This window comes from Apiospora phragmitis (genome assembly GCF_038363925.1).
Source record: "Apiospora phragmitis strain CBS 135458 chromosome Unknown utg000006l:1.0-5683423.0:1.0-5690449.0, whole genome shotgun sequence".
Classification (NCBI taxonomy): Eukaryota; Fungi; Ascomycota; class Sordariomycetes; order Amphisphaeriales; family Apiosporaceae; genus Apiospora; species Apiospora phragmitis.
This window is the reverse complement of record NW_027117404.1, coordinates 3,659,502-3,685,378: the sequence shown is the minus strand read 5'-3', so window position 1 is coordinate 3,685,378 and position 25,877 is coordinate 3,659,502. Positions and strand designations below refer to the sequence as shown.

Below are 25,877 nucleotides of genomic sequence, written 5' to 3'. Positions count from 1 at the left end.
ACCTTGAGCAAGAAATGGGCATGCAGGAGAACAGGTGGCATTCCTTGCAAAACAACATCAACCGTGACTCTGTTTCAACGACGCAAGATTCCCCTATCAAGGAGTCCGGCACCGAATCTATCTCCGACGGCAGTATTTCCCGACCGACCTCCACAAGGTCCATTATCGCCGACCGCCGGGCATCGAGGCGAACACGTATGGCTAGCGTATCTAGCTCACGTTCACGAGAGCAGAGCGCAGAAAGGCCGTCATCAGGAAGCTCGGATAGCCGCAAATCTACTGTCTGGCAAGTTCGTCTTGCGGAGGCCCAAACCCAGTATATGGAACATGCCAATGACTTGCTCCAGAAGCGCAACAACCTGAACTTCTTGTCTGTTTCTCAATCAGCTGACCTAGGCAGTCCGACGCCTCCGGAAACTGACGAGTCCGAGTCTGAGTCTGAGAGCCTCCTCCGAAACCTGGCCAAACAGCCCGTACAGCCCGCACTGGAAGTCAACTACCTGTGGTCTCTCACCCCGCAGCAGCCAGAACACTCCTCAAACCAACTGTGGATGTCGCCCCTCCCCAAGGACGTCAGGCCGTTCCCCGAACTACCTGGCTTGACAGTTCGACCGGCTCTCCGCAAGACCTCTGAGCCCTTGATAATTGAGAGTTCTAGCCTGTGGCAGAAGCCCATGGAGTCACGATCCACCAGAACAGCTGGACTTTGGACGAAAGCAGTCCCCAAAGAACGCTCAGTTCCCCGGAAGATCATGGTGCGTCCAACCACTCAGCGACCGCCCAGAAAGACCAAGCGCATCACCGCACTGCCCGACATCATCGAAAGCCCTAAGCCCCTCCCAGAGAAGCGAGGCACACTGGGAATCTTCCAATTTCCGTGGGGCCAGAAGAGTGATAATGCCACAATCCCCGTGGTTCCTCAGGTGCAGCCTCGCATGTTCATGGCCATGCCAGGGACAATGGCCTCTGGGGGCCCTCGCAGCATGCCTGGTACGATGAGCTCTGGAGATGGGCGCCTTAGTGCCGCCATAGTGGCGCGGGCAGAGGAAGTCCAGGAGAGCGAGGAGACCGGATACTCCTCGTCATTCTTCGATGATTACGATGAGGAAGATTCGGGAGATAACTTAGATGACGATTTCTACGATAGCGGAGATGACTTTGATGAGACGACGCTTTGGGAGATCGCCAGCCTTCTCAAGACCGACGAGGGATTGCCGGGAAGAGACAGTTTGACCCTGCCGACCATGGGCGGGACTTCTCTTGACGAATACGAATCCGAGATGTCGCCAGACTTTGAGCGCGTTTATGGCGAAGAGTACTCCGGTATGGATGCGGTTCCCGACGATTCCGAGCCCGTTGCTCAAGCCATGGAGCCTACGTCTTATGCTCAAGATCTGTGGGCGCCTCAGGCTCCTGATTCAACACAGCGTCAACTCGGCCTCCCTCAGCCAGACCGAGACACCTGGGCGAGCTACATGTCCGACGAGTCAGATATCCTCAGGCCCCAGCCCAGGACCGTCGAGCTTGCCCCTATCGAGAGCGAGAGCCTCTGGGGCGGCGCCTGCGCAGCCCTTGAAGGCGAAGGCTACCACTTGGACCCCAACTACCGAGAAGACAGTGCCTTCGTACGGTCTTCCTCAACCAGCCCAATCCGTATGGGCAAGCTATCTCCCCTGCCGAGTCCGAGCCAAAGAGAAACCCGCCGAGATTCGAGGATGCTACTCCCCTTGAGAGCACTGAACTTTGGTCTTCGGAGCAGGATATGGACTTCCAGATGGATGACTACTTGTGGGCCCCAGTCTTCAAGGTGAGGAATATCACTCAGCCGCGCAGTGTGTCGCCGCCAGTCGCTCCTGTATCCCCTGTATCCCCTGTGGCTCCCTTGGCCCCCTTGGCTCGCAAGGCTCCCGTGGCTTCTATGGCCCAAGAAGTCCCAGCAGAGGCTGTTGATGCGTTGTGGACGCCCTCTGCATCGAGCGCGCCGCCCGCTTATGGCCTGCCGCAGCCTGTTGCTTCGGCCTGGGCGTCCTACATTCCCTCTGATGTTGGTATGGTTCGAGCTCAGTCAAGGAAAGAGGAGATTCGGCCGATCCAAAGCACCAAACTCTGGTCTTTGGAGACCGAGAGCACTCCCAAGAAGACGATGATGTGGAGCAAACCTTCAGTGCAGAGGAAGCAAACATTCGGTCTCCCCGCAGCCGAATACTGCTGCCTGGACATCCTACATTCCCTCTAATATTGGTATGACCCGAACTCAGTCAAGAAGAGGGGAGATTCAGCCGATCCAAAGCACCAAACTCTGGTCGTTGGAAACCGAGAGCACTCCTAAGTCAATGATGTGGAGCAAGCCTTCAGTGCAGAAGCAGCAGACATTTGGCCTCTCACAGCCGGATGCTGCTGTTTGGCAAAGCTACATCCCGCAGCAGATGGCGACGGCTCGACCTCAGCCTCGCTTTGAGGAGATGCCTTCAATCGAGAGCTACAACCTTTGGATGCCGCAGGAGGTCGACTTCGCTAGCTCGACTGGATTGTTGTGGTCCGAGTCCGCCGAAAGTGTCGCCCTGCTTTCCCTCATCCCGGTGTTTGCCGCTGGCCCCGTCGCTGCCCCCGTCGCTAAGCCCGAAGCTCGACAAATCACTGCCTCGCTCTGGGACCAGCCCGCCGCTACCATCGCCTCTTCTGAGACCGAGGGTCTGTTCGATGCCAGCGCCCCCAGGGCTGACTATCGCCGAACCTCCAAGCTGCCTGCCGCGATTTCTATGACAACAAAGCCCCGAGCATCCCAAGAGCCTGTCCCGCAGTTGACTTCTCAGCAGCTGTGGGTTGCTCCACGAGCAACGGAGGGTTCCGGTGACGAGGGTCTGTGGGCCCTGCCCTCTGGGTTTGCTTCTCTCCCCGCACCCGCATCCCTTCCTGCCTCCTCGGCTGGCCTTTTCAAGCTTGATTCGGAGCGAACAGTCTACCGGACCACGGACGCAGAGCCAGCTGCGCTGCACATGACCAGGAAGCCTCGACAGATCACCACTGCCGTTCCAACCATTGAGTCTAGCCGCATGTGGAGCCCCAGTGCTACCACCGTTGTTGAGCATGACTGGATTACCATCTCCACCATCCGGCCCCGAAGCCCCTCGCTGCTCTCTGTCGCATCAACCAGCTCCACAGTGTCTTCTCCTACCACTGATACTTCCTCTGTCCACACTACCGCTACCAAGGCCTCTACTGCGCCCTCCGTCGCCGAGTCTACGCGAAGCGGGTTCAGCCTCCGCGGCTGGTTCGGACGCAAGAAGAAGTCGGAGTCGGATGTCCCCAACCTCCCCGAGCAGCCTGAACTCCCCAAGGTTCCCGAGGTTCCCGAGTCCCCCGAAGAGTTCGTTGTGAAGAACTTGGATGAAGAATTGCGCCTGGACGAGCCTTTGCCTATCAAGAACCTCGACGAGGAAATTGTCATCAAGAACTTGGATTTTGTTGCACCTGTCAAGCCGGCCCATACCGCTACCCGACATCAATATCGACAGCCTGTCGCTTTCCGCGGCAACTGGGATGCAGCTCTTTCGGAAGCCATCGCTGCCAGCTACCCCAACACCCGGTTCGCTCTCGTCCATGCCTCCGAGTCCCAGTGGGACGAAGCTCTTCAGGCAGCCATCAAGGCTAGCGGACCCACCACGAGAGTCAAGAGAAGCAACTCCTCTCCCAGGCAATGGTCACAGGCCCTCGCCCAGGCTATCGCTGCCAGCTACCCCGACAAGAGGTTCTCGAGAGGACAGGTTCCGTACTCTCAGTGGGGGGACGAGCTACGAGAGGCCATTGCCCAATCCAAGCGCCACGCCGCCTTTGACTCGTCGAAGCGCCACCCCGTCTTCATGGCCTCCTCTCTCTTGACCAATGCTCAGGACGTCCACCCTGCCGCTATCGGGTACACCTACGACGCTGCCTCCAAGCACCCGGTCTTCTTCGGATCGGCCACAAGCACTACTTCCGAGACGGCGCACCCCGCTATGCCCCGGTTGGTCCAGCAGAAGCAGGAGAAGCCCCAGGCACGTCCGTTCACACCACCGCGACCCCTCAGCCGCGGCGGCAAGGTTGCTGCCTTGGCCGGCCGCATCTCATTCCTCAACGAGTCGGCTCGGCCCGTGTTGGTGGTACCGATGCCGAGAATGTCCGTTATGCCCAAGCCCGCCGCTGCGCTTGCTCCTCAGGCCGCGCCGCAGCTCAAGCAGTCGATGCTCTGGTCGAAGCCCGCTCAAGCCACAAGCCAGGCTTCTCAGGGAATGATGTGGACTCCTGTCCGCCGCACTGCGACCCCCAGCCTCCCTAGCGTCCAGATGTCTATGAGCGATCGCCCGCAACGCAAGACCAGCAAGCCCTCGGCCGCTATCGAGGTTAGCGCCGACTTTGGTGGTCAGGGCATGTGGCAACGCGCCGCGCAAACCGGATCCAACAACAGGAACTGGCTCGAAGGAGCTCACCAGCATACCTCCAAGATTCAGCTGAGATACTAAGAATCTACCTTCCGTCATTTTTTCCTCTTTTCTCTCCCTCCCTCGTACTAGATAGATGATGGACGACGTATAGATATATACTATCACGTACGAATTCATCACTAGATTCCCTCTTTACCATTCTCTTGCGAACAAAAGCAATCCACCCCTATATTTTGTATATATCTAATGAGCACGTACCTTTAAACTACCCACCACCTTACCCACGGCATATGGAACTTGGGAGCGGCGGCGGCGTAGCATAGCATAGCATTGCCATTGAAATTCTGGTGTGTTTTACGGTCATTCTTATTCAACTTTGGGAAATCAAAAGGTTACAGAGCAGAGCTATGGGCTTTTAGATATGTAGCACCATAACATACTGTATTATATCATATATATACATGTACCTTACGTAACATATTTGTCCCGTCTGGTTACCACTAATCAGGCCGGTCTTTATTCAATTGTATAGTTCTAGATAACCCGTCGTGGCCTTAGATCGTGAATTGTATCGATGTCCTACGTGTTATGATGTATCTTGAAAGTGCTTACCCTATCCTACCGTGAACGTCGCATTTGCCCTGAAGTCTTTACTCGAGCTACCCACGAACACCTACGTGAATGTTAGCTATACCCACAACAGGCACGGCGTAGTCTATATACTCACTTTGAACTCGCCCGGCTCCACCACGTATTTCATGCCGATATCCCACAGCCCCAGGTCTTGCACTTTGAGCCGCATCTCCACCGACTCCGTGGCGCCCGCCGCGATGGGCACCTTGGCGAACCCGCGCAGCTGCAGGTTCGGGACGGCGACGCTGCTGATGACGTCCTTGACGTAGAGCTGGACGACCTCGGCGCCGTCGCGGGCCGACTCGTTGGTCACGTCCACGGAGACGGCGATGGTGTCGGCGGCTGTCGCGGTGGTCTGGGAAAGCTTCAGGTTGCTGTACTTGAATGTACTGTGTGTGTGGCACGTTTGGGTTAGTTCTGGCGGTGAAGGTAGAAAAACTCGGACTGATTCTAGATATAGTGAGAGACTAAAAGGGAAGAACGGAGAGGGGAGGTTGCGGGTTATGATAAGCAGTCGTCATTCTTACCTGAACGAGAGCCCGTAGCCGAACTATTAAGGTGTTAGCCATTAACGTCAGCGTGCATCTGGGTTGCCTGCCTCTTACCTCGTAAAGGGGCTCTGGTGTCTGTAAGACATAGGCATGTCCAAACCTGTAACACTGTATCAGTCATCGCCCCTGCTTTATACGAAACGGAAAGCTTCAAGGCCTACTTCATAGTCCCGTTCTCGTACGCCGCGCCCGGATCCGGGCTCGTGCTCATCCGGCCCGAGTTGAGGTAATCATAGTAGGCGGGCGTAGTCCCGACATCATACGGGAACCCGACCGCGAGCCTCCCCGACGGGTTCACATCGCCGAAGAGCACATCGGCCAGCGCGGCGCCCCCCTGCTCCGAAGGGTAGAACTGCTGGACCAGCGCGGCGGCGCGGTCCGAGATCCACGGCTCCGTCACGGGCTTGCCGGAGCTGAAGACGACGACGGTCGGCCGGCCCGTGTCGAGAACGGCCCGGACGAGGTGCGGCATGGCCCCCACGAGGTCGAGGTTGTGCGCGTCGACGTGCTCGCCCGTGGTGGCGTTGAGGCCCGCCCACAGCTCGCGCTGGTCCCGCGACCACGTGCCCACGACCACGACGGCGACGTCGGCGGCCATGGCGGTAGAGACGGCCGACGCGAAGCCGGTGCGGTCGCTCGACCACCTCTCGCAGCCCTCTGCATAGGTGACTTGGCCGCTGCTGGCGGCGCGGATGCCGTCAAAAGGGGTCACTCCCCGACTGGCCGACTCGGCTGCCGTGTAATCACCATACTGAATTCACATTAGCCTGATTTCTGTCCTTCAAATAAAAGGGGTGGCTTTTCCGCACATTCATCAGGCCATGTGCCATGGGGCCGATTACGGCGATCTTTGCGTCTTTCCTTAGCGGCAAGACGTTCTCATGGTTCTCGAGAAGTACAATGGACTCTGCGTCAAGCTGTCTGGCAAGCTCCACCGTCTGATCTGTATGGATGTGCTTCGCTTGCTCCTCGTCGGGGACGCCAAGATAGGGGTTCTCGAAGAGGCCAGCCGCGAACTTGGCTCGGAGCGTGCGTCTTACCGCCTCGTCGACAACATCAATAGATAGCTTGCCGGACTCCACCATCTGCGGTATCTTCTCGAAGTTGTACGAGCCTCCGCCCATCTCGATATCATTCCCGGCGGGCAAAGCCTAGATTCAGAAAACGGTCAGCTTGAAACTGAAGCTGAGAAGTTACTCGAATCGTGCGAGGGGCTTTACATAGTTAACCACAGCTTCGGAGTCAATAGGGTCATTTTCACACATGGCAAACTCGTTGCAGAGGCGATCAGTTGCACCTGCATCGCTCATAACCTGCGGGTTCTCAGTTGAAAAAACCGAGGTTTCTTATTTGGCGCTTGAAACTTACAAAATACTTATAGCCCCAGGAATCCCTAAGGATGTCAGTGAGCATGTACTTGTCGGCCACAGCGGGCACCCCGTCGTAAGCGCTATAAGCAGACATGATAGAGTGAGCGCCTCCATCAATGATGGCTCGCTTGAAGGGAGGGAGGTAGGTCGTCAAGAGCTCCCTTCGGCCCCCGTGTACGGGTCCTGTGTTGAGGCCTTGTTCGGGAGAGGCAAATGCAGCCTTTGTCATGATCAGCCGTCATTCATGGCATACAATTGGTGACATGTTTGTACTTACATAATGCTTCACCATGGCCGACACATTACTGGCTTGGAGACCCTTCACATAGTGGTAGGCCATCTCACCAGTTCTGGCCGTTGATTAGTCCAGCTCAGTCTAACGTGCACAACAAGTCTAGGCAATCAATTAGTCACGAGGAAAGAGGAGGCTTACAAAAAGGGGTCCTCCCCAAAAGTCTCTTCGACGCGACCAAAACGCAGCTCACGGGCGAGGTCCGCCAAGGGCGCAAAGAGATTGTTCACGCCGAGTGCGAGAGCCTCCTTGGCCGTGGCCACGGCCATCTTCTCGACCAGCTCGGGGTTCCAGGAGCAAGCGTAGCCGATGGGGGAGTTAAAGATGGTCGCGTTGGGGAGGAGGAAGCCATGGATCGACTCGCCCTGCACCCAGGCCGGTATGCCCAAAGTCGTGTTGTGCATCAGGTAGTCCTGGGCGATCTTCACGCCGTCGTTGACGTACTTCCAAGAGTTGGGACCCTCGGCGTAGATGTAATAGGAGCCGCCGCGGTACTTCATGCTCCACTCCAACCCCGTCGTGTTCAAGGTGCCGTCTGTCACATTGAGCCAGTTACGGAGATCGCCCTGTACGAGTTGGGACGTCTTCTCCTCGATGGTCATGCGCGACAAGATATCTTCAACGCGAGCTTCAACGGACGCTTTGGGGTCCTTACATAAAGGCTGGCCCGTAACAGCGTCGTCCGCTGCTTGCACAGAGGCAGGCAGCAACGTGGCGAAAAGGAGAAGTATGATAACAGCATTGTTGTATACTCCTAGAGGAGAGGCCGGCGACAACTAATTTGCTTCTTGCATCGTATTGAAGGGCAACAGTCCTAGCCTTATACTAAGAACCGGATCAAATACAACTTTGGCCACAACCTCGTCTAAGCATGTTCAGGGAATAACTGCTTAAGCAAGTCATGTACTTGGCAGTATGATGGAAACCAAGCCCTTGGATTCTCCACCGAGGATACAGCCGAAGACGCCATAATGGTGACCTTGGCGGGTAATCCCCTTCCAGGACTCAGTGTGGTACTTGCGCTGCTCGTCAGATAGTGGAGCTTATACTCTCAGGCGTCATTGTTGATAGTTGCGAGAGGTGAATCCAAGCCGCAAATTTGGAGAACATGATGGGGGGTAAACCCGGTAAAGGGAAGGATGTCCCCTGGAGTTGTTCCCATTGGTGGAATAGCGGCATGCAGACTGAGAGCATGTCCAAACGGACACATTTCAGCCGACAACCGACTTGATGGACATGCACATTCTCACATTGGATTCCGATACTCCCCGCAATCCAATAAACACCAATGCGTGGATATGCTATTACTGCAGGCCCAGCGGATTCAGGCCATGATGTCTCCCCATAAGTGGCCAGAAAACGCCCCATCGGCCCGCGATCCGAAATGGTCCATGGGGACGATATGAATGTATGGGGAATGGGGTCTTGGGGATAAAGTCGGGGAGACGATTGATGCTTGGTCCTGGTGCTCAGCATTGTCATCTCTACATTGCCACATCATCCATAGCATTCTTGTAAGAGCCACTGAAGATGAAGTTCCGTGATGGAATGTGGCTCGTCGCCGACGACAAATACGTCGAGTATGCCGAGGACATCTACGAGATCGCCGAGAAGAAGAACGGCCTGAGTCTCTTATGTCCAACTGGGAAAATCAAGTCTCGGGGAGATACACTGAACAGGAGTGCCATAACTATCGTACGTTTTTCTTGATGATGGGTATGCCTGATGAGCAGCCTGTCCACGTACATCGATGGAATTCTAACACCCGGCGTCAGGATATAGAAGCTGCCTTCGACGGCGTTATCTCTGTCGAAGTCACGCACTGGGCCGGCGCCGCCAACAAGGGCCCGCACTTCGACTTATACCCCGACGGCCGGCCGCCGGTGTCGGGCGTGGTGAGCAAGTCCGACAAGGGGACTACGCTAAGCTCGGGAGCGCTGTCGGCCACGATCCACCCGGACCACCACAACATCTTCGACATCCGGTTCCACGGCACCGATGACCCCAGCACCAAGTCGCTGACCTCACTGCAGGCCCGCAGCGTCGGCCTGGCCTACAGCCCGGCGCCGACGAGCCCGATGCAGACGGCCGACATGCGCGACCGGCAGCACTACATGTTCACGCAGACGACGCTGGGCGTGGGCGAGACGGTGCACGGGCTCGGGGAGCGCTTCGGCGCCTTCAACAAGGTCGGCCAGTCGGTGACGCTGTGGAACGCCGACGGCGGCACCTCGAGCGACCAGGCCTACAAGAACGTGTCCTTCTGGCTGAGCTCGCGCGGCTACGGCGTCTTCGTCGACCACGCCGGCCGCGTCGAGCTCGAGGTCGGCAGCGAGCGCACGTCGCGCGTGCAGACGAGCCTCGAGGGTCAGCGCCTCAAGTGGTACCTCATCTACGGCCCCACGCCCAAGGAGGTGCTGCGGCGGTACTCGGTCCTGACGGGCCGCCCCGGCGACGTGCCCAGCTGGAGCTTCGGCCTGTGGCTCAGCACCAGCTTCACCACCAGCTACGACGAGGACACCGTCAGCGGCTTCCTCGAGGGCATGCGGGCGCGCGACACCCAGGTCGACGTTTTCCATTACGACTGCTTCTGGATGAAGGCCTTCGCGTGGACCGACTTCGGCTTCGACGCCGACAAGTTCCCCGACCCCAAGGCGCAGATCGCCCGCCTCAAGGCGTCGGGCCTCGTGCGCAAAGTCTGCGTGTGGATCAACCCTTACATCGCGCAGCACGGCGCCGCCTTTGCCCATGCCGCGGAGAAGGGCTACCTGCTCAAGCGCAAGGACGGCGAGGGCGTGTGGCAGTGGGACCTGTGGCAGGCGGGCATGGGCCTGGTGGACTTCACGAACCCGGCCGCGGCGGCCTGGTACGCCGAGTGCCTCGAGAAGCTCTTCGACGTGGGCGTCGACGCCATCAAGACCGACTTCGGCGAGCGGATCCCCTCGCGCGACGTCGCGTGGCACGACCGCGCCGCCGACCCGGAGAAGATGCACAACTACTACGCCTTCATGTACAACCAGGTCGTGTACGAGGCGCTGCAGCGGCGCTTCGGGCCCGGCGAGGCCGTGCTGTTCGCGCGCGCGGCCTGCGCCGGCACCCAGCGGTTCCCCCTGCAGTGGGGCGGCGACTGTGAGTCGACGGCCGAGGCCATGGCCGAGTCGGTGCGCGGGGGCATCTCGCTGGGCCTGTCCGGGTTCGCCTTCTGGTCCGTCGACATCGGCGGGTTCGAGGGCCGGCCCGCGCCGTGGATCTACAAGCGCTGGGTCGCCTTCGGCCTGCTCTGCAGTCACAGCCGCCTGCACGGGTCCAGCTCGTACCGCGTACCCTGGACCATTGACGACGACGACGAGACGGAGGAGGGCTGCTCCCGCACCTTGGCCAAGTGGACCGCCCTCAAGACCCGGCTCATGCCCTACCTGTTCGCGCAGGCGGCGGTAGCCATCGAGGCGGGCCTGCCGCTGTCACTTCGCGCCATGTGCATCGAGTTCCCCGAGGATCCCACGTCGTGGTACCTAGACCGTCAATTCATGATCGGGGATAGCCTACTTGCCGCACCCGTCTTCGACGAAGCTGGGGAAGTCGAGTTCTACCTGCCCAAAGGGACATGGACGTGCTTCTTCACGAACAAAACCCGAAACGGCCCGAGTTGGTTCAAGGAGAAACACAGGTTCGGCAGCTTGCCCCTGTATGTTCGCGAGAACACCTTGCTGGTGCTGGGTAAGGAAGGAACCAAGGGCGCAGTCTACAATTACGCGGAAGAAGTTGAGGTTTGCTTGTATCAGGCAAGAAAAGGCGCGAGTGCGCGTCTGAGGGACAAGGATGGCAAGAGCGTGGGGCAACTTACGCTAGGCGCAAATGCCGACCTTCAGGGAGCAGAAGTCCTCAGCGGATCGTGGTCCAAGTGCGAAGATGGCCGCAAAATCGAGGAGTCTGCTATTACAAAGGGCATCGAATGGCTTTAAGCATATACAGTTAAATTAATTGGACTAGATTGTCTCCAGATTATTACCTACCCATTATGCTCCTACCCTACGTGATTGTAAAGGCATCACTAACCCCTTCGAATGCGGTAATGCCACCCCCAAGCAACGCCTTCGCATCCCCAAAGTATCTGGTCCGGTAAGTACCGGGCTCGGCGTTTAGCCCGGTCTCCCAGCTGATGACGACGTCGCTGAACCCGAGGATCGAATCCGTGCGCGTCCACGTGTACACGAGGTCCCAGTCGCTGTCGTCGCGCACCTGCACCCAGCCGTTGTTGCCGTCCTGCTTCTCAATGGCGGCAAACGTCCCCTCGAGGCGCAGGTTGTTGCGGGGGTTGGCCCCGACAAAGGTGGCGTTGACGACGGCGCCCCGGGCATAGGTAGGCGACGGCTGTGTCGTGCAGTCGCCAAACTTCTTGCCGATGGGCGCGTTGTCATTGACAACCCCCGTAATGAGCGAGAGGGAATTGGCGCGGTTGTCGGGCGGGGACGGGCCCGGCGGCGGCGCGTTGGTAGCTGTCGGGGCTATGTATCCGATGTTGCTCACCGTCAGGTTGATGTAAGCGGGCAGTTGCCACTGGCCGAACAAGGTGGAGGCGCCTTCGTAGCGTTGGATGCCATACTCTTCTGGCGTGGCGAGGTAGTGAGCGTAGGTATTCGCAGGGCCGCCCAAGACGACCACGGGCTCAGTGTCCTGGAGGAACTCCGACGCAGCAGCATCCTTGACAGCGGCACGCCAACGACGCCCTGACATGGTAGTCGCCTCGCTCGGGCTGACGATGATGATGAACTGACCCACGCGCAGCAGCTGCATATCGACGATATTGGGCGACCATGCGTAAGGGGTATTCAACTCGCCGACGTCGAGCAGCACGGGCTTTGGTTGCTGGCAGGCTTTCTGCTTCGCAGTAGGCTCCCTCAAGATTCCTTTGACAATCGCCCATAGTGGCGACGCATTGGGATTACCAGGATCATTCTGCGTAAAATCAAACGCACCGGGACCGTCCGTGGTGCCAGCAGCAAAAGAGTAGCCCAGCGCGGCGGGGCATGTTTGCACCATGCGTCCATCTTTTAGGGGAACTCGTAATACTGCATATCTTGGTAGAAGTGGAAGGACTTCACCGTCGAACCAACGACCGGTGTGCCAGAAGAAGCAAGCGAGTCCTGATACTGGTTAGTTTGTGCGAATGGGTATCATCATAGGGGTCTCTTACATATGCAGATCTCGCCCCAGCATACTGACGCCTTCCCATCTCATAACAGCTACTTACGCCGAGATCGACGTTCTGGAATAGGGGTCCTCTACCATGGCATGATTGAGATTTACCGTCGGCGCATGTGCTGTTCTCGAGGCTGCACATGGCACCCGATCCATCATCGCAGCTGGGTATGTTAGTAATCATCCAGGTACTATATGTTTTCCCGATGACGACTTACTAAGCCCCTAGAACGTTGGGTGTGGTGTCACCGACATTAGCCTGGGAGAATCCGGCCACAAATCCGGGTGCTGCCGAGGCGTCATCCTTCATCGCCTTCTCAAACATGGTCGCCGCAACTCCCTTGTTGTCACCAGAAACATGTGTGTTGTTCTCCAGCATCGAAGTACCATGTACAGCATACCAAGAGAGCACACCAATGTTCTTGCTATCAGAAGCACGTTTGAATTTGAGAACAGTCATCTCCTTGTCTACATCACTGGAGAACCTGGACCTTTCGGACTCTGGGTTTGCCAGATAGGCGTAGAGACTGCGGCTCAAGTTACCATCATCAATATCCACGGTACCTAGTGCTAGTTAGCCAACGAAATACAGCTTGGAGCACAAGAATTATACCAATATCGAGGTAACCCTGTCGCGATTACTGTTAGCTAACGTGATCCCAGCAGTCAGAATAATCATGAGCTTGAGAATGCTAACCTCTTGCATAGACTCATGAGCCCTCTTAATGGAGAGAACGGCGCCATCTACGACGGCCTGGTAACTTTGTTTGCTGAAGCCCAGACTGGTGATTTGCGGTAACAGGTAGTTGAACCAAGCCCCAGGTCCGGAGTGGGAATGCGTAGCAGTAACTGCGACATTGGACTGGCCATACATGGCATAGTCCCCTCCCAATGCTGCCAGTCCCTCCAGAATGCCATATCTCACAGCAGTGTCGCCACCCTGAGTGTCAAGAACTAGATAGACGAAACGATCACTGGGCTTGTTGACGTCTCCAACAATGAAGGCCCGCGAGTAGATACGCTGGCGCAAGCCGGAACCGACCTGAGGCAGACTGGCATATCCCGCAAAGTTGATCTCGACGACGGGTCCAGTGATATCCGCTTTACCTACGCCGAGCAGATACTTGTCACCTGTTGCCTTGGCGCGTGCCTCCGTGGAAGAACGAATATCGTTGGCTGCTTGCTTCGCTTTGAGACTGCGTTGGCCTGCTTCGTTGAAGTTGGTTGCGGCGAATAGACCGAGTAATAATAGAGCGAATATGGAGAGAAATGCAAGCACGGTTCTTCTGGGAGCCCCAAGGCTCTGCTGCTGGTAACGTCCAGCCATGCTGACGAAGGCGATGGGGGAGAAGAGATGACCCGTTGGACGAAGAGGCCAGGGGACTTTTGCCCTGTGAAGGAAGGGGCTTCCACGGCTTATCAGCTCAATCGAGCTCTTATGAACTGTGGGTATATGGATTGGGTTTGAACTGGCTTATGCTTGGAGAACAGCAGACGGATCTGTCCACGCAGTATTTAGGGGGTTCCGCGGGTTCCGTGAGTTAGCATGCCATGATTAACTGCAGTTTCGGCAGCAATCTTCAATATGTCAAGTCAATATGGAGTTTTCCCTCTCCGAAATGCAACATCGGCGGTGATGTCTCTTTTGTATCGCGAGGCGTGTGCCTAAAGGAGCAGCTGCCCAGGTTGCGTCAAGCTTCGCTGGTGGATCACACACTATGCGTCCCTGTCCTCAAGCGCTGCGTCGCCAGGCACACAATATCCGAATCAGGAACCTGTACAACCGAGCCGGTCAAATGCTTGCTTCGTACGTTAGACGATGCGACCCCCGCAGCGTTGTTGGGCAATAAATCCTGTACTTACACATCTCATAACTGGCAGCTGATGGGGAGTTGTTGGTGCCTATTGGCCAGAGACGCGCAACCCCTGGTTAATCAGGCCTGAGATGTGCAGATCATTGGTTATGGCGAGGGCCGGAGGAAGGTGAATATGATTCGCTGCCGCCACGGGAGGAGGGCGGAAATTGCATGGTTCGGCGGGCGCGAGGTTGGTAAACAAGAACGACCTAGTCAGGTACTTGCAGCACCGCCGAAGCCACTTGACTTCGGGTACTGAGACTCTGATAACACCTCAGCTGAGATCATGAGAGCATATGATCTAATACGCGTTGGTAGTCAGGGCTCACAATTGCTCTCTGCCGCTACCCATTCTCTGCCAGACCTGCGTCTCGTCTTGTCTCTTCTCTACGCTGAGACCAGGCCAAGCGTACGTGTTAGATAAGTAAGTAATTATCAGTGAACGAGCAAGTTCCAACGGGGGTCTAATACGATCCGCAGAAAGGCTTTCTCGAGCGCCAACATTGTACCAATTTGTCTACAGTTGTGTCGCATTTTGTGATGTAAATGCAGGGAGCGGACAGGCAGATCAGATTAGATGATGACCGCGAAGCCTCCACTCCGATGCGACACGCGCTTAAGGCCGATTGACCAAATACTAGAGTAGTAGTGCTTGCTAATGTTGCATTGTGTTGGAGATGGGATCCTGTTCCCGGAGTTGCACCCGCCAACGCAGGTAACTGAAATTGTGGCTCTTGAATGTAGGGCATGACGATAAGGCAGAACACGATGCTGGGCGCAAGATGATATGATATGGCATGTGCTATGTGAGATGCAATCTAGAATCTGGAAGTGACCTTCCCAGAACGTGATATCCCTCCGTCTGTAGCGGGCGCATGGCCAGAACGGAGAGGGGACGGGGACGAACGGAGACAGAGCATGTGAAAGGCGATACGAACGTGGTAAATACGGTGAGAGGTCGAGAGTATACAATCCTCCTTCCAGATTGAAGCAAGAGAGTCGAGCACCCATGACTGCAAGTTCAGCTGTAGCGAACGATATGCAGTAGGGTTAGGTAGGAACCGTTGTGGATTGCTCCGCCAGCATGGCATCCGGCAATTGAGTAAGATAACCTGGAATTCACGAGTTCTCTCCGCTTTTCTTAAGTATTCGCCAAGCTCATGAGTTAACCTTAACCCAGCCAGGTTTGCCAGGACATACATACTTAACCTATGACCATCTCTTGTGCATCTGAGACTACTTGAGCACTGGTGGTGTTAAATAAGTCATGGTTGTCGGACTTGCTGCCATAATCAACACTGCTCTTTTCCAATTCTAAGTCCACCAATAGTTTGTTGTCTAAGCGCCTAATGATATCAATATGGACGGTTGTAGCGTTGCATGGCATGGAGGGGGCCTTACTGACTCTGAATGTGAGCGCTAATCTCGCTGGAATCGCGGGGCAAGTTACGCTAATGTGGAGGCCGCACTGCCTGACAGTGCCTACTGAAAAGCTTTGACACTTACAGAGCACAGAAGTATGCAATCAAAATGAAGCAGCTACGTTCATGTTGATACAGGTCTTTGAAAGCGTGTCTCTTTAGGGGTATCTAACTTCTTAACATGGCATTCCCGGCTAATCCAAGTTGATACCTACATTTAGCTTTTTCGCTGTCGACCTAGCATGTAGGTAGGTACATAGCTTCGTCTATGGCAATCTTCAGACTTCGCGATGTGTGAGTTTTGTTCAACTGGTATAGTGAGTCCACCCCTTTCAGAACGACCGGACGGAGACGGGATACTCTCTGGAACCACAAAAAAGGCAAATGGCACTTTGTCGTGGAGAGGAAAAACACAACTTGTGGTCATAGACCAAAACTCCGGCTGCCCCTTTCCTAACCTTCAAGAGATGCCCAGCCCAGAAACGAAGAATTGGAGAAAAGGGGGGACCTCAGTGCAGCCCCAGCCGTTAACTAACCAGACCAAGTCCTCACGCCCCGACGCTGGCAACACGCTGCTGCTGCTGCTCGGGATTTGGCGTCAACCGGCGCGTGATGTCGGGGATGCCCTTGACGCGCTCCGCCATGCGGTCGGGCACGAGGTCGGCGCTGCTGCCGCTGCGGTGCAGCAGCGACGGCTCCGGGTTCGGAGTGAGGCGGCGCGTGATGTCGGGCACGCCCACGCGGTCGGCCATGCGGTCGGGCACCAGGTCCAGGTCCGGCGACACCGACCGCACGGGGTACTCGGTCGCCGGGCTCGCGCGCAGCAGGCGCGACGTCACCGGCTGCGGCTGCAGGATGGTCGGCGACGAGATGATGGTGGGCGAGGAAGGCGCGATCTCCTCGACGACCGTCTTGGGGATCGAGGCCTGGCCCGTCCGGATCGTGGACGGGAGGATCTGCTCGAAGCCCTGCGCGCGCGCGACGAGCTCGATGCTCTTGAAGTACTGTTGTTTCCACAACCGTTTGGTTAGAATTCAGGGGATGAAGAAGAAAAAATCGGAACGCAGGGTTGGGGGTTCTTAAGGGGGTGGGTTGTTGTCGTATAGTAAACTCATACCTTGACGGTCTTGACCTGCAGCTCCAGGGTGGCGTCTTCGTCGACGACGATCATGGGGTGCGGGTGCAGCTGGAGGCTGGACAGCGTCCACATGTGGTTGACGCCCTGCTCGACGCACTTCTGCAGCGCGAGGGCCTTGCGCGCGCCGAGGATGATGACGACGACCTCGCGCGCCTCCAGCACGGTCTGGACGCCCACCGTGAGGGCCATGCGGGGCACCTTGGAGACGTCGTTATCGAAGAAGCGCGAGTTGGCCAGGATGGTGTCGTACGCGAGCGTCTTGACGCGGGTCCGGGACGCCAGACTGGAGCCGGGTTCGTTGAAGGCGATGTGGCCGTCCTCGCCGATGCCGCCGAGGAAGAGGTCGATGCCGCCGGCGGCCTTGATCTTCTCCTCGTACCGCACGCACTCGGCCTCGAGGTTCGCCGCGTTGCCGTCCAGGATGTGGACGTTGTGCGGCTTCACGTTGACGTGGGCGAAGAAGTGCTTCCACATGAAGGAATGGTAGCTCTCGGGGTGATCCCGCGGGAGCCCGACGTACTCGTCCTACGAAGTGGGGGTTTAGTATAAGTCGCCGTTTGCAACGCAACAGCTGTTGCTTAGTCTATTCTAAGGCAAGCCTACCATGTTAAAAGTGACGACATTTTCAAAGGAGATCTGATAATCCGTTAGTAAGTATATCTATTGGACAATGCGACTGAGAGCTGTTAGGACATACCAGGCCAGCCTTGTATCTCTGAACCAAGGTTTTATAAACGCCCATGGGACTCGAGCCTGTGGGCAGGCCGAGGACGAAGGGGTGTGCTGCTGTAGGGTTGAAGTGCTTGATTCTGTCAATGATATAGTCTGCCACATAGGAGCTGGCAAGCTCGGCATCGTCGCGGATGATGAGTCTCATGGTGGGTGGTAGCGGTTACCGGATCCGGCAACAAGACTTGTTACAAACAGTGAATAGCAGTAAGGGGTCGGTATGTAGAGAATCTTCAGGATCACTGATACTGGAAAATGGGTTGTTGCTGTACTCTGATAAATGGTAGAAATAGCAGTTCAGTTCATAGTTCACTGGAAGCTTCGCGGGAAATCGTCAGCATGAAAAGGGATCTACCGAAAGGCAAATAAATTCTACGCCCATCTCTTTCTAGGTACTCCATGTATCACCAGTCGGGCGAAACACTGACAAGGCCCTCCCCACGTACTCATCCCATTCGCCATGCATGGATTACCTCAAGGTTCGCTCCCTGGTGTGGCATGTGGAGGGGCAGGCATAGCATCATTGGAGGTGCCCGCTCTCATCATAGTCATCCTACCGAACCAGCCGGCGCTCGACCCCAAGCCATCCCGATAAGATGGAACGTTTTCGCCGGTTTGCACCGGGTCTCCACAGTGGGAAGAAACACATGTAATCAGGTTGTTTGACAGCGACCGATATGAGTATGAGTAATAGATATGCGGTACCTTGGTGCACGACCTCTGTGTCAGTTGTGCATTACGTACAGCAGGACAATAATAATAAGGGATCGTTGTAGGAAGGTAACAGGCAATCGGGGGACTGACCAGATGAACGTTGTATGTGGTGAAGTTACAGCTCTCCACAACTGGTAAGATGGCCCCTCAACCCCTCCATTGCGGGATTCCTCAAGGTGCGTGCTGGTTGGTCCATGGCTTTTCTGTAAAAGGAACCGAAAAAGTCCAACAACCCAATAGACCAATTGATAGCCGTTGGTTGGCATCGATCATCTAAGACAGTCAGAGGTGAGAGGCAACGAAGGAATATATTGGGTGGGAAGCACAGCTACATATACTTCTATCTTGACGCGCCGCCCTTCGTGAAGAGACTTGAGCCGCATCAAGCGGGGAGACCTTCAATTTCTAATAGTAATCCAATCTACCTACTTTACAAATGCACATTTCTGTTTATCCATCCTCAATACTCCGTATATTCTCCGTAAGCAAGCCAGAAATGTGACGCTGAGATTTACCGGTGCAATCGGAAAGGGATGGGGTTGATGGTGTTGTAAACATTGTGTGCCTGTTCGTTCTCCTCCTCCGCCACTCAAGCATCAGCTCCAAGGCTTTAGGCTAAGCGACAGAGTTGCAAACTTGCAACTTGTGGGCGCCCTGCAGGAGTGATGATCCCTTACCACTTTGGACCCTTTTGGGCTATCAATTCGCATGTTCTAGCCGCAATCTAGTTAACGTTTCCAGATCCCGGCCAGAAAGAAAAAGACCCCCATCCAACAAGCGAGTCCACTCTGGACTGATGGCTCTTACAACGTTACATCTCGACATCGACATCTGGAAAATACCATGACCACGCAAGGAAGGCCCTCAATGTCCTACGCCAAGCCTATTCGATCGTCAGCCACCAAAAACGACTCATCGACTAGGCCAAAACAGATAGAGGGTGTTTGTTATTAGGTGTTGTGTGCGTACGTGCATGTGCATCGCATCCCGCTGTTACGAGCCCCTTCCCTTGGTGGTTGATGGCATCCATCCTCTGCGACATTCGCAATACGGCTAATTAAAATATAATTACTTAGGAGCTGGACCTGCTGCATCTCACTGCATCACTGCCTTACCCTCTGATCCGACTCGTGTCGTTGTCAATTCGCACGGGTCTATTGGTGAACCGTTAATTTGTTTTCCCCCGTGGACCTGCTTGTCTGTAACCAACCTGCAGCCACTGTTGGCGTTCGTGTTCGGTAATGGTGGTGTCTTCAGACATACATCCCGTACTGACCGACAGGAGCAGTACCTCCTCCTACCTTCACTCGATATTGTTGTTGCTATTGTTGTCTCTCACACATACCATCCCATACCTCGATCGGATCGGCATGTTCCATTCATCCCGCCCCAGTCTATACGAATCTTGACGCACCACCAAACACCACCTCTCCGTCCCGAGATCGCCTCGTCTGTGGTGGAAATGGCTATTGTTGTCACGTTCTCCATACCTATTCGCATACCTGGATAGTGCCTTCCCTCCCCCCATTACGACGTACATACACATAGTTACATGACTTAAGAAGCTCTCTCTGGCTTTTAAAGATCGGCAGGGCTCTCCATTTTCATCCCCAATGCCATGCAGTCATTCACTTCCGCCATGACAATTCTGCGGAGAGCCATGTTATCAGCCCTGAAGACCCTGGTCCGCGGTCGGTCCTTCTTGGAGGCCCTCTTGGCCTTCTGGATAAGTCCAGCCGTGCTGAAGGAGCATCATGTCAACGGAGAACCGCTACAGTCGAGGTCGAGGACCATCGAGGACTTTCTGAAGGAGGCGGAAGCGCTCTTGATGGGCCCCCTCGAGGGCGACCGGCTGAACGACTTTTCGTCACAACTGAAGCTGCAGTTCCGGGAGCGGATGCAGAGCCGCGCCGAGTGCATGCTGCCCTCCTACAACCATCTCTTGCCGTCGGGCAAAGAGACGGGCCAGTACTTGGCCCTGGATGTCGGCGGTTCGACCTTGCGGGTGGCATTGGTCGAGCTGCGGGGCCGGGAGATGCCGGGGCGTGAATGCAGCATCGTCCGGATCGATACTTTCAAGATCACCCCTGAGCTTAAGCTCCTCGAGGGAATGGCCTTCTTCGACTGGATGGCCGCGCGCATCAAGGACGTGCTCTCGGAGGGCGACACACAGGGGCGCGACCCTCAAAGCCCGATACTCATGGGCTTAGCATGGAGTTTCCCAGTAGAGTAAGATGTTTTTTCTATCCAGAATCTTCGTAATAAAACCGGTTCCAACTAACATCCTGAATCAATTAGGCAAACATCATTAGGGAGTGGTCTGCTATTGGGCATGGGAAAGGGGTTTCTCGCAACAGATGGGTTATTGGGCCAAGACCTTGGCGCCATCCTGGAGAATGCGTGCAAGAACGCTGGTCTAAACGTTCAACTGGGCGCCATCGTGAATGATGGGTCAGCAACACTGCTATCCCAAGCCTACGTGCATTCGTCTACAAGGTTCGGTCTGATTCTTGGAACCGGTACCAACATCGCGGTTCACCTACCTGTCTCCGCCTTTGGCCGGGGGAAGTTTGGAAAGCGCCCAGACGCGTGGTTCGACTCAGCCAGCCACGTTATAGTAAATACCGAGCTGGGTATGTTTGGGAAGGGCATATTGCCCATGACACGGTGGGACAAGCTTCTGAGCGCAGCACACCCGAGGCCGGACTTCCAGCCCTTGGAGCATTTTGTCGCCGGTTTCTACCTGGGCGAAATCTGCAGGTTCGCCTTGATCGAAGCTATCGAGGAGACTGGATTGCTCGGTGGCGTCGTACCCCCATCACTGGAGAAACCGTACTCTCTCGACACAGCAACTTTATCTAAGATCGAAGCGTAAGTTCTTTCTATGGACGTGGACTTTTCAGCAAAAGACACTAACTCTTCTATTTCCCTAGTGACCAAACCCCCACCTTCGACACCGCCTCCCCTATTTCGCCGCCACGCACCCGTCCACTGTAAAACCCACCATATCCGACCTAACCGCGATCCGGGCCCTCGCCTCCTTCATCTCGCGGCGCTCAGCCGCCCTGCTCGCCGCCTCGGTCTTCTCGCTGTGGGAGGTGCGGCACGAGACCGAGGCCGAGTACATCAACGCCACCACCCAACAGAACACCACGCTGGTGGCCGAGGCCGCGGCCGAGCACGCCCTCGAGCGCACCATGGTCGCCTTCAACGGCTCCGTCATCGAGCACTACCCGGCCTACCAATCCTATTGCCAACGCTACCTCGACCGGCTAGTCGACGGGCAGAACACGCATCGGGGCGCCATCGAGCTCGTGCCCGCGCTCGAGAGCTCGATCCTCGGCGCCGCCGTGGCGCTGGCCTGTACCGACGGCGAGCAAGGAGTACAGTAGTGTAGTTGACCGAACGGAAAAAGAAAACCAAAAACATAATAAGAAAGAGGGTGCGGTCTCTATCTTGCCCGATCCCATTGGCTGGCCAAAGAAAAGGGGATTAACTCATATATACCTATGTTTACGTACACCAGCATTCATGAAGCATTTCTGCATCTACATATGCATTTCAGGGGGAATCAATGGAGACTAGTCGGCAATGGACAGGTTCATATGAGGGGGTAGCATCATATTCATAGCCTTCTGATCCGTTCGGCGTCTTCAAGGAAGGGTGGCATTTTCACATCACAAAATTCCGTATTCAAGCGTTAAATTTCCTTCTGCAAAATACAGGATATATTCAAACCAGCATGACTCTTGAGAAACGAAACCGCGCTTCACCGAAAACTGAGAAGATATCCGGAAGGATGAAGAAGAGGGTATAATCGTCAAAACCCAAAGTACAAAGAAAATATACCAAACCATGGCTTCCCATGCCTATCCACAGCCCACCCATAATCGTATGGGTCCCTCCCCCAGCACCTACAGCGCCTACATAGACCGAGCTCTCAGTAAATCATCAGTACAGGGAAACGCCAGATCACAACCAAATACAACTGTCTCGTATATGCCTCGTTTCTAACATGAATAGGATAATCTTCTACCGACCCACATAGACCATTCAGCTAACGCGGTGGTCGTTCATCACAATCATTCCGCGGAGAAGTATCGCTTTGCCTTACTCCTAACTTTCTGGGCCTGTATCTCCTGCGGCACAGCGATATGGTGGACGATGTGCGGGCCTGGTTTTGTTAGCAATCAATACCTACTGCCTAGTTTTGAATCATGCCAGGGATTCAGGAGTAGTATTACTCACGGTATACAGTATCCACCAAGGGTGTCCAATCATCGATACTCAGCGGGAAATACTCATACAGCTGCTCCGTCTCTTCGGAGGGGCTGCCCTGGCTCTGGTTCGTTCCGGCGCGGTTCAAGCGGGGGCTCTGCAGCGTGTCAGAGACCGAGCGGTTGTTGGGGCTGCGCTCATCTTCCGACAGGGACAGGTTGATAGGTCCCAGCGTCGAGACCACTGCGGCTGTCGTCGACGAGCCGCCCTTGGAAGAAACAAATGGTGCTTTATGCGGTGTCTTAGGACCGCTAGAGGAATGTGACAATGTGCCGTCTCTGGAGGTCCAGGACGGGACGGGTGGTCGGCTGAGGTTGGGTGATATGGATAGCTTCTTTGATGGGTGTTGGGACGTATTATTGCCCTGTTGCGTGTTGGCAGGAGACGGCGTTGGGGTGGCATTCCAGTCGTTAGCGGCTGTTGGTGTGTGCATGGCACCGCCGATACTCTGGTACCTATGTAGACTCTGGGTCATGTCGGAACGCTCGTGCTTCAAGTTGTTCATATACGCCACGCTGTTGTTGCTATTGTTGTTGTTGCTGCTGCTACCATTGTCTACCATATCGTCGCTATGTGTACGTGGGCGGTCGACGCTGCCGGCCTTCTTCTCGGCGGACAGCGGGACGTCCTTCCTGCTGTCGAAGTTGCGGGGACTTCGCCCGCGGACAATCACGGGACCACTCTGGATCTCGGCGATCTTCATGAGCTCGCCGCCCGCCTTCATCTTGCCCAGAGGCAGATCTGGACCACATAGTGTTGCTGAAGGCCCTTTCGGCGGCCGTTGTTAGCCGTGGCCGACTTAAACTGCAGGCGCTTCCATAACACGGGTAGGCTTACACGGTGGCCGTCTACTTCTTGGCCGCCGGTCAGATCCAGTGTCAACTTCTGCGGTGGGCCGGCCGTCTTGGTCTCCTGGCCCTCGCCGAGGAACGGGTTGCTGCTTTTCCACGGGATGGAGATGATCTCGGTCGCCTTGCCCTCGATTGACTCTATGGCCGATATCGAGGCGGAGAACTCCGTTATAGGCACGGCGCGCCCCTGCTCGTTGATGGCCTGCGTGCAGTGCCGCGGCATGGTGATCTGGCCCTGGCACTGCCAGAGGTTTCGCCGGTAGCACGTGAGCTCCAGCGGCCGGCCCGTCGTCTCCCCGCCAAACACGTCCTCGGCGACGAAGAACATGCCGTACAGCTCGGCGGACAGGTTGAGTTCCGCCATGGCACCCGTGGTGTCGTCTACGGGCTGCGCCTTGACAGTGGCGGTGGAGAAGCCGAGCAGCTTGTCATCCAGCTGCTGCGGCGACGAGTCCTCATCTTGAAAGGCATTATTCGGGTCCGGCGCAATCTCGTAGGGTTTGGCGTAGTTGAAGGGGTCTTCGAAGGTGGTCGAGAAGTTTTCGAATTCGTACATAGGCGTAAAGGGCAGACCGTGGAGCCCTCCGTTAACATTATCGCTACAAAGCGATCCCGAGCTGTCAGCTTAGGCTACTTGATACGCGGCACAGGAGTCGTCGCATGGGGTGGTTCCGGTGCTGGTGGAATTGGGTGGGAAGCACGCGACACAAACAGCTTCCCCGCTTCATACGTTTTCATGGTAGGATGCGACGACCAGGAAAACAGACAGCGAATGTGGCAGGATAAGAGAAGCGCAAGCGCAACAACAACGACAAAAACTCACAGGATAGACTCGTCGAAAGCGAGGTCTTGATCAAAGGCTTCGATCCCTAATCCGGGGACTATGGGACCATTCAACCCCATATTGTCGGTGGGGCTGGCGGCAGACGGCATGGCCGGCGGCATTGAATTGAAGGCCGCCATCGCATTGTCATGACCCCGTTCGGATCCGGGGCATGATCTGTCTATCTGGGAGGTGGAGAGAGAGGGGGGGCCTTGTTCGGGTCGGAGGAGTGCCTGTCTGTTTGTTTGACTGTTTGATCGGACAGTTTGTATGTTCGTCGGTTGGTCCCGAAGGATCTCGAGTAGCCCGGACAGATAGCTATGGCTTCTGTGTCTAGCCCGTTTGCGACAATTTCATTACTAGTAGTGATTTCTGATTATTGAAGGAGGTGCAACAGACGTCTGCTGTTTCGCAGCTCGCCTTGCGTCCACGGTCGCAAGCGCATGTATTTGGATCATATACATACAGGAAGGGGCGAGGCAGAAGAGAAGGCAAGGGCTCAAGCGAGAAGGATCGTTTACTCTCAATGCACGTTATGCTTACTCTCCCCTACATTTAGGTTAGCTATGAGGTATGTAGGTCTGGTAGGTCCCCGTATCATACGTATGCCCAGCATTAGCATTGGATTCTGATTAGTGGCACTCGGGTGATGCATCACCTCAAGTGCTACATTAATAGCATACCTAGTAGTTTGGCACTTTACGAATCTCGTTTCTCGTTGGATCCCCATCCCTACAAGAACGTAAAGCGAAGCACATCTACATGTGCTAACCAATTGATTAGGATCTAAAACCCGCCGTTTGGAACGGCCAAAGGCGGAGGTGGAGCACTCCAGCTTCTATCGTGCCCTGTCAACTGAGCCTAGGGCCCGAACGAACCACCCACACCCGCTGTGGGGGGAACGGTTTTGCTGCTATCAGCTCGGCCAAATCCTTCAACCATTGGTCTGCTGAGCCGAGGGGTTCGATCTACATGCATCTTTTCGGAACATCCAGTCCTCCTCTTCCATTTGTGCCTATTGTATGTACCTACTGTAGTAATCTTATATTTAGAGCAAATGGACGGACTTCTTCTCCAATGCCGCTGCCTCTCGAGAGTGTTTCCAACCCCAGAATACTACCCTCCCTTCCCCCTGACAGCTACCACCCTTGGCCAAAGCCCTGCCGTTATTGAAGATTTATCATCCCCACCACTCAAGTGTTTGCGCGCGCAGTCCGTTTAAGAATATGATCTTTGCATCCATCGTTTATGGAAGGTGGGTTTGGCCGAGGTTGCTCTGATCTGCGGCTTCCCCGTTCGGCTCGTCCACGAATACAGGGTTGCGTCAACTCACCTAAGGAGTCGATTGTAAACTGAGTATAGATCGAGAGAATGAATTGGTCTTCGCTACTCGTGAAATTACAAATACGTAATGGCCAGATTCTAACGAGATACCCTTGTCACCTATACCGGGCATCGGAGTTCGAGAAAAGCAGACCTACCAGCAAGGGATTATCACAGTCAAGGTACGTCCTTTTTCGAAATCCTTCGTATGTTACGCAAGATTCAGGGGTCCTCCCGCGGGTTCCGGAAGGCAGAAAGGGCCAGAATCCTGTCATTCT

General features: G+C 55.6%; 7 protein-coding genes across 7 annotated transcripts; 3 read left to right on the top strand and 4 right to left on the bottom strand.

The window, feature by feature from the left end:
• Positions 1-14: 14 nt before the first annotated feature.
• On the top strand, positions 15-4,499 carry PG994_006389 (uncharacterized protein; the record flags this gene model as incomplete). The annotated part of the gene is made up of 3 exons (XM_066857798.1): positions 15-1,625; positions 1,682-2,164; positions 2,259-4,499. 3 exons carry the CDS (start codon positions 15-17, stop codon positions 4,497-4,499), a joined length of 4,335 nt encoding a protein of 1,444 aa, XP_066717067.1.
• Positions 4,500-5,034: 535 nt separating this feature from the next.
• Positions 5,035-8,043, bottom strand: PG994_006388 (uncharacterized protein; the record flags this gene model as incomplete). Its single annotated transcript, XM_066857797.1, has 10 exons — positions 5,035-5,094; positions 5,149-5,521; positions 5,582-5,604; positions 5,660-5,705; positions 5,767-6,356; positions 6,415-6,756; positions 6,826-6,918; positions 6,974-7,195; positions 7,253-7,325; positions 7,409-8,043. The coding sequence occupies 10 exons, from the start codon at positions 8,041-8,043 to the stop codon at positions 5,035-5,037; spliced, it is 2,457 nt and encodes an 818-aa protein (XP_066717066.1).
• A 754-nt stretch (positions 8,044-8,797) lies between these two features.
• On the top strand, positions 8,798-11,229 carry PG994_006387 (uncharacterized protein; the record flags this gene model as incomplete). The annotated part of the gene is made up of 2 exons (XM_066857796.1): positions 8,798-8,962; positions 9,043-11,229. 2 exons carry the CDS (start codon positions 8,798-8,800, stop codon positions 11,227-11,229), a joined length of 2,352 nt encoding a protein of 783 aa, XP_066717065.1.
• PG994_006386 (neutral/alkaline non-lysosomal ceramidase) lies at positions 11,113-13,793 on the bottom strand (the record flags this gene model as incomplete). The annotated part of the gene is made up of 7 exons (XM_066857795.1): positions 11,113-11,223; positions 11,324-12,336; positions 12,378-12,411; positions 12,462-12,630; positions 12,685-13,030; positions 13,080-13,095; positions 13,164-13,793. 7 exons carry the CDS (start codon positions 13,791-13,793, stop codon positions 11,113-11,115), a joined length of 2,319 nt encoding a protein of 772 aa, XP_066717064.1.
• Positions 13,794-16,291: 2,498 nt separating this feature from the next.
• Positions 16,292-17,758, bottom strand: PG994_006385 (glucosamine-6-phosphate isomerase; the record flags this gene model as incomplete). The annotated part of the gene is made up of 4 exons (XM_066857794.1): positions 16,292-16,747; positions 16,861-17,406; positions 17,485-17,517; positions 17,579-17,758. The coding sequence occupies 4 exons, from the start codon at positions 17,756-17,758 to the stop codon at positions 16,292-16,294; spliced, it is 1,215 nt and encodes a 404-aa protein (XP_066717063.1).
• Positions 17,759-19,963: 2,205 nt separating this feature from the next.
• Positions 19,964-21,716, top strand: PG994_006384 (hexokinase-1; the record flags this gene model as incomplete). Its single annotated transcript, XM_066857793.1, has 4 exons — positions 19,964-20,553; positions 20,623-21,195; positions 21,258-21,310; positions 21,385-21,716. 4 exons carry the CDS (start codon positions 19,964-19,966, stop codon positions 21,714-21,716), a joined length of 1,548 nt encoding a protein of 515 aa, XP_066717062.1.
• Positions 21,717-22,406: 690 nt separating this feature from the next.
• On the bottom strand, positions 22,407-24,416 carry PG994_006383 (acid phosphatase (PhoG); the record flags this gene model as incomplete). The annotated part of the gene is made up of 4 exons (XM_066857792.1): positions 22,407-22,498; positions 22,573-23,370; positions 23,442-24,052; positions 24,277-24,416. 4 exons carry the CDS (start codon positions 24,414-24,416, stop codon positions 22,407-22,409), a joined length of 1,641 nt encoding a protein of 546 aa, XP_066717061.1.
• Positions 24,417-25,877: the final 1,461 nt, after the last annotated feature.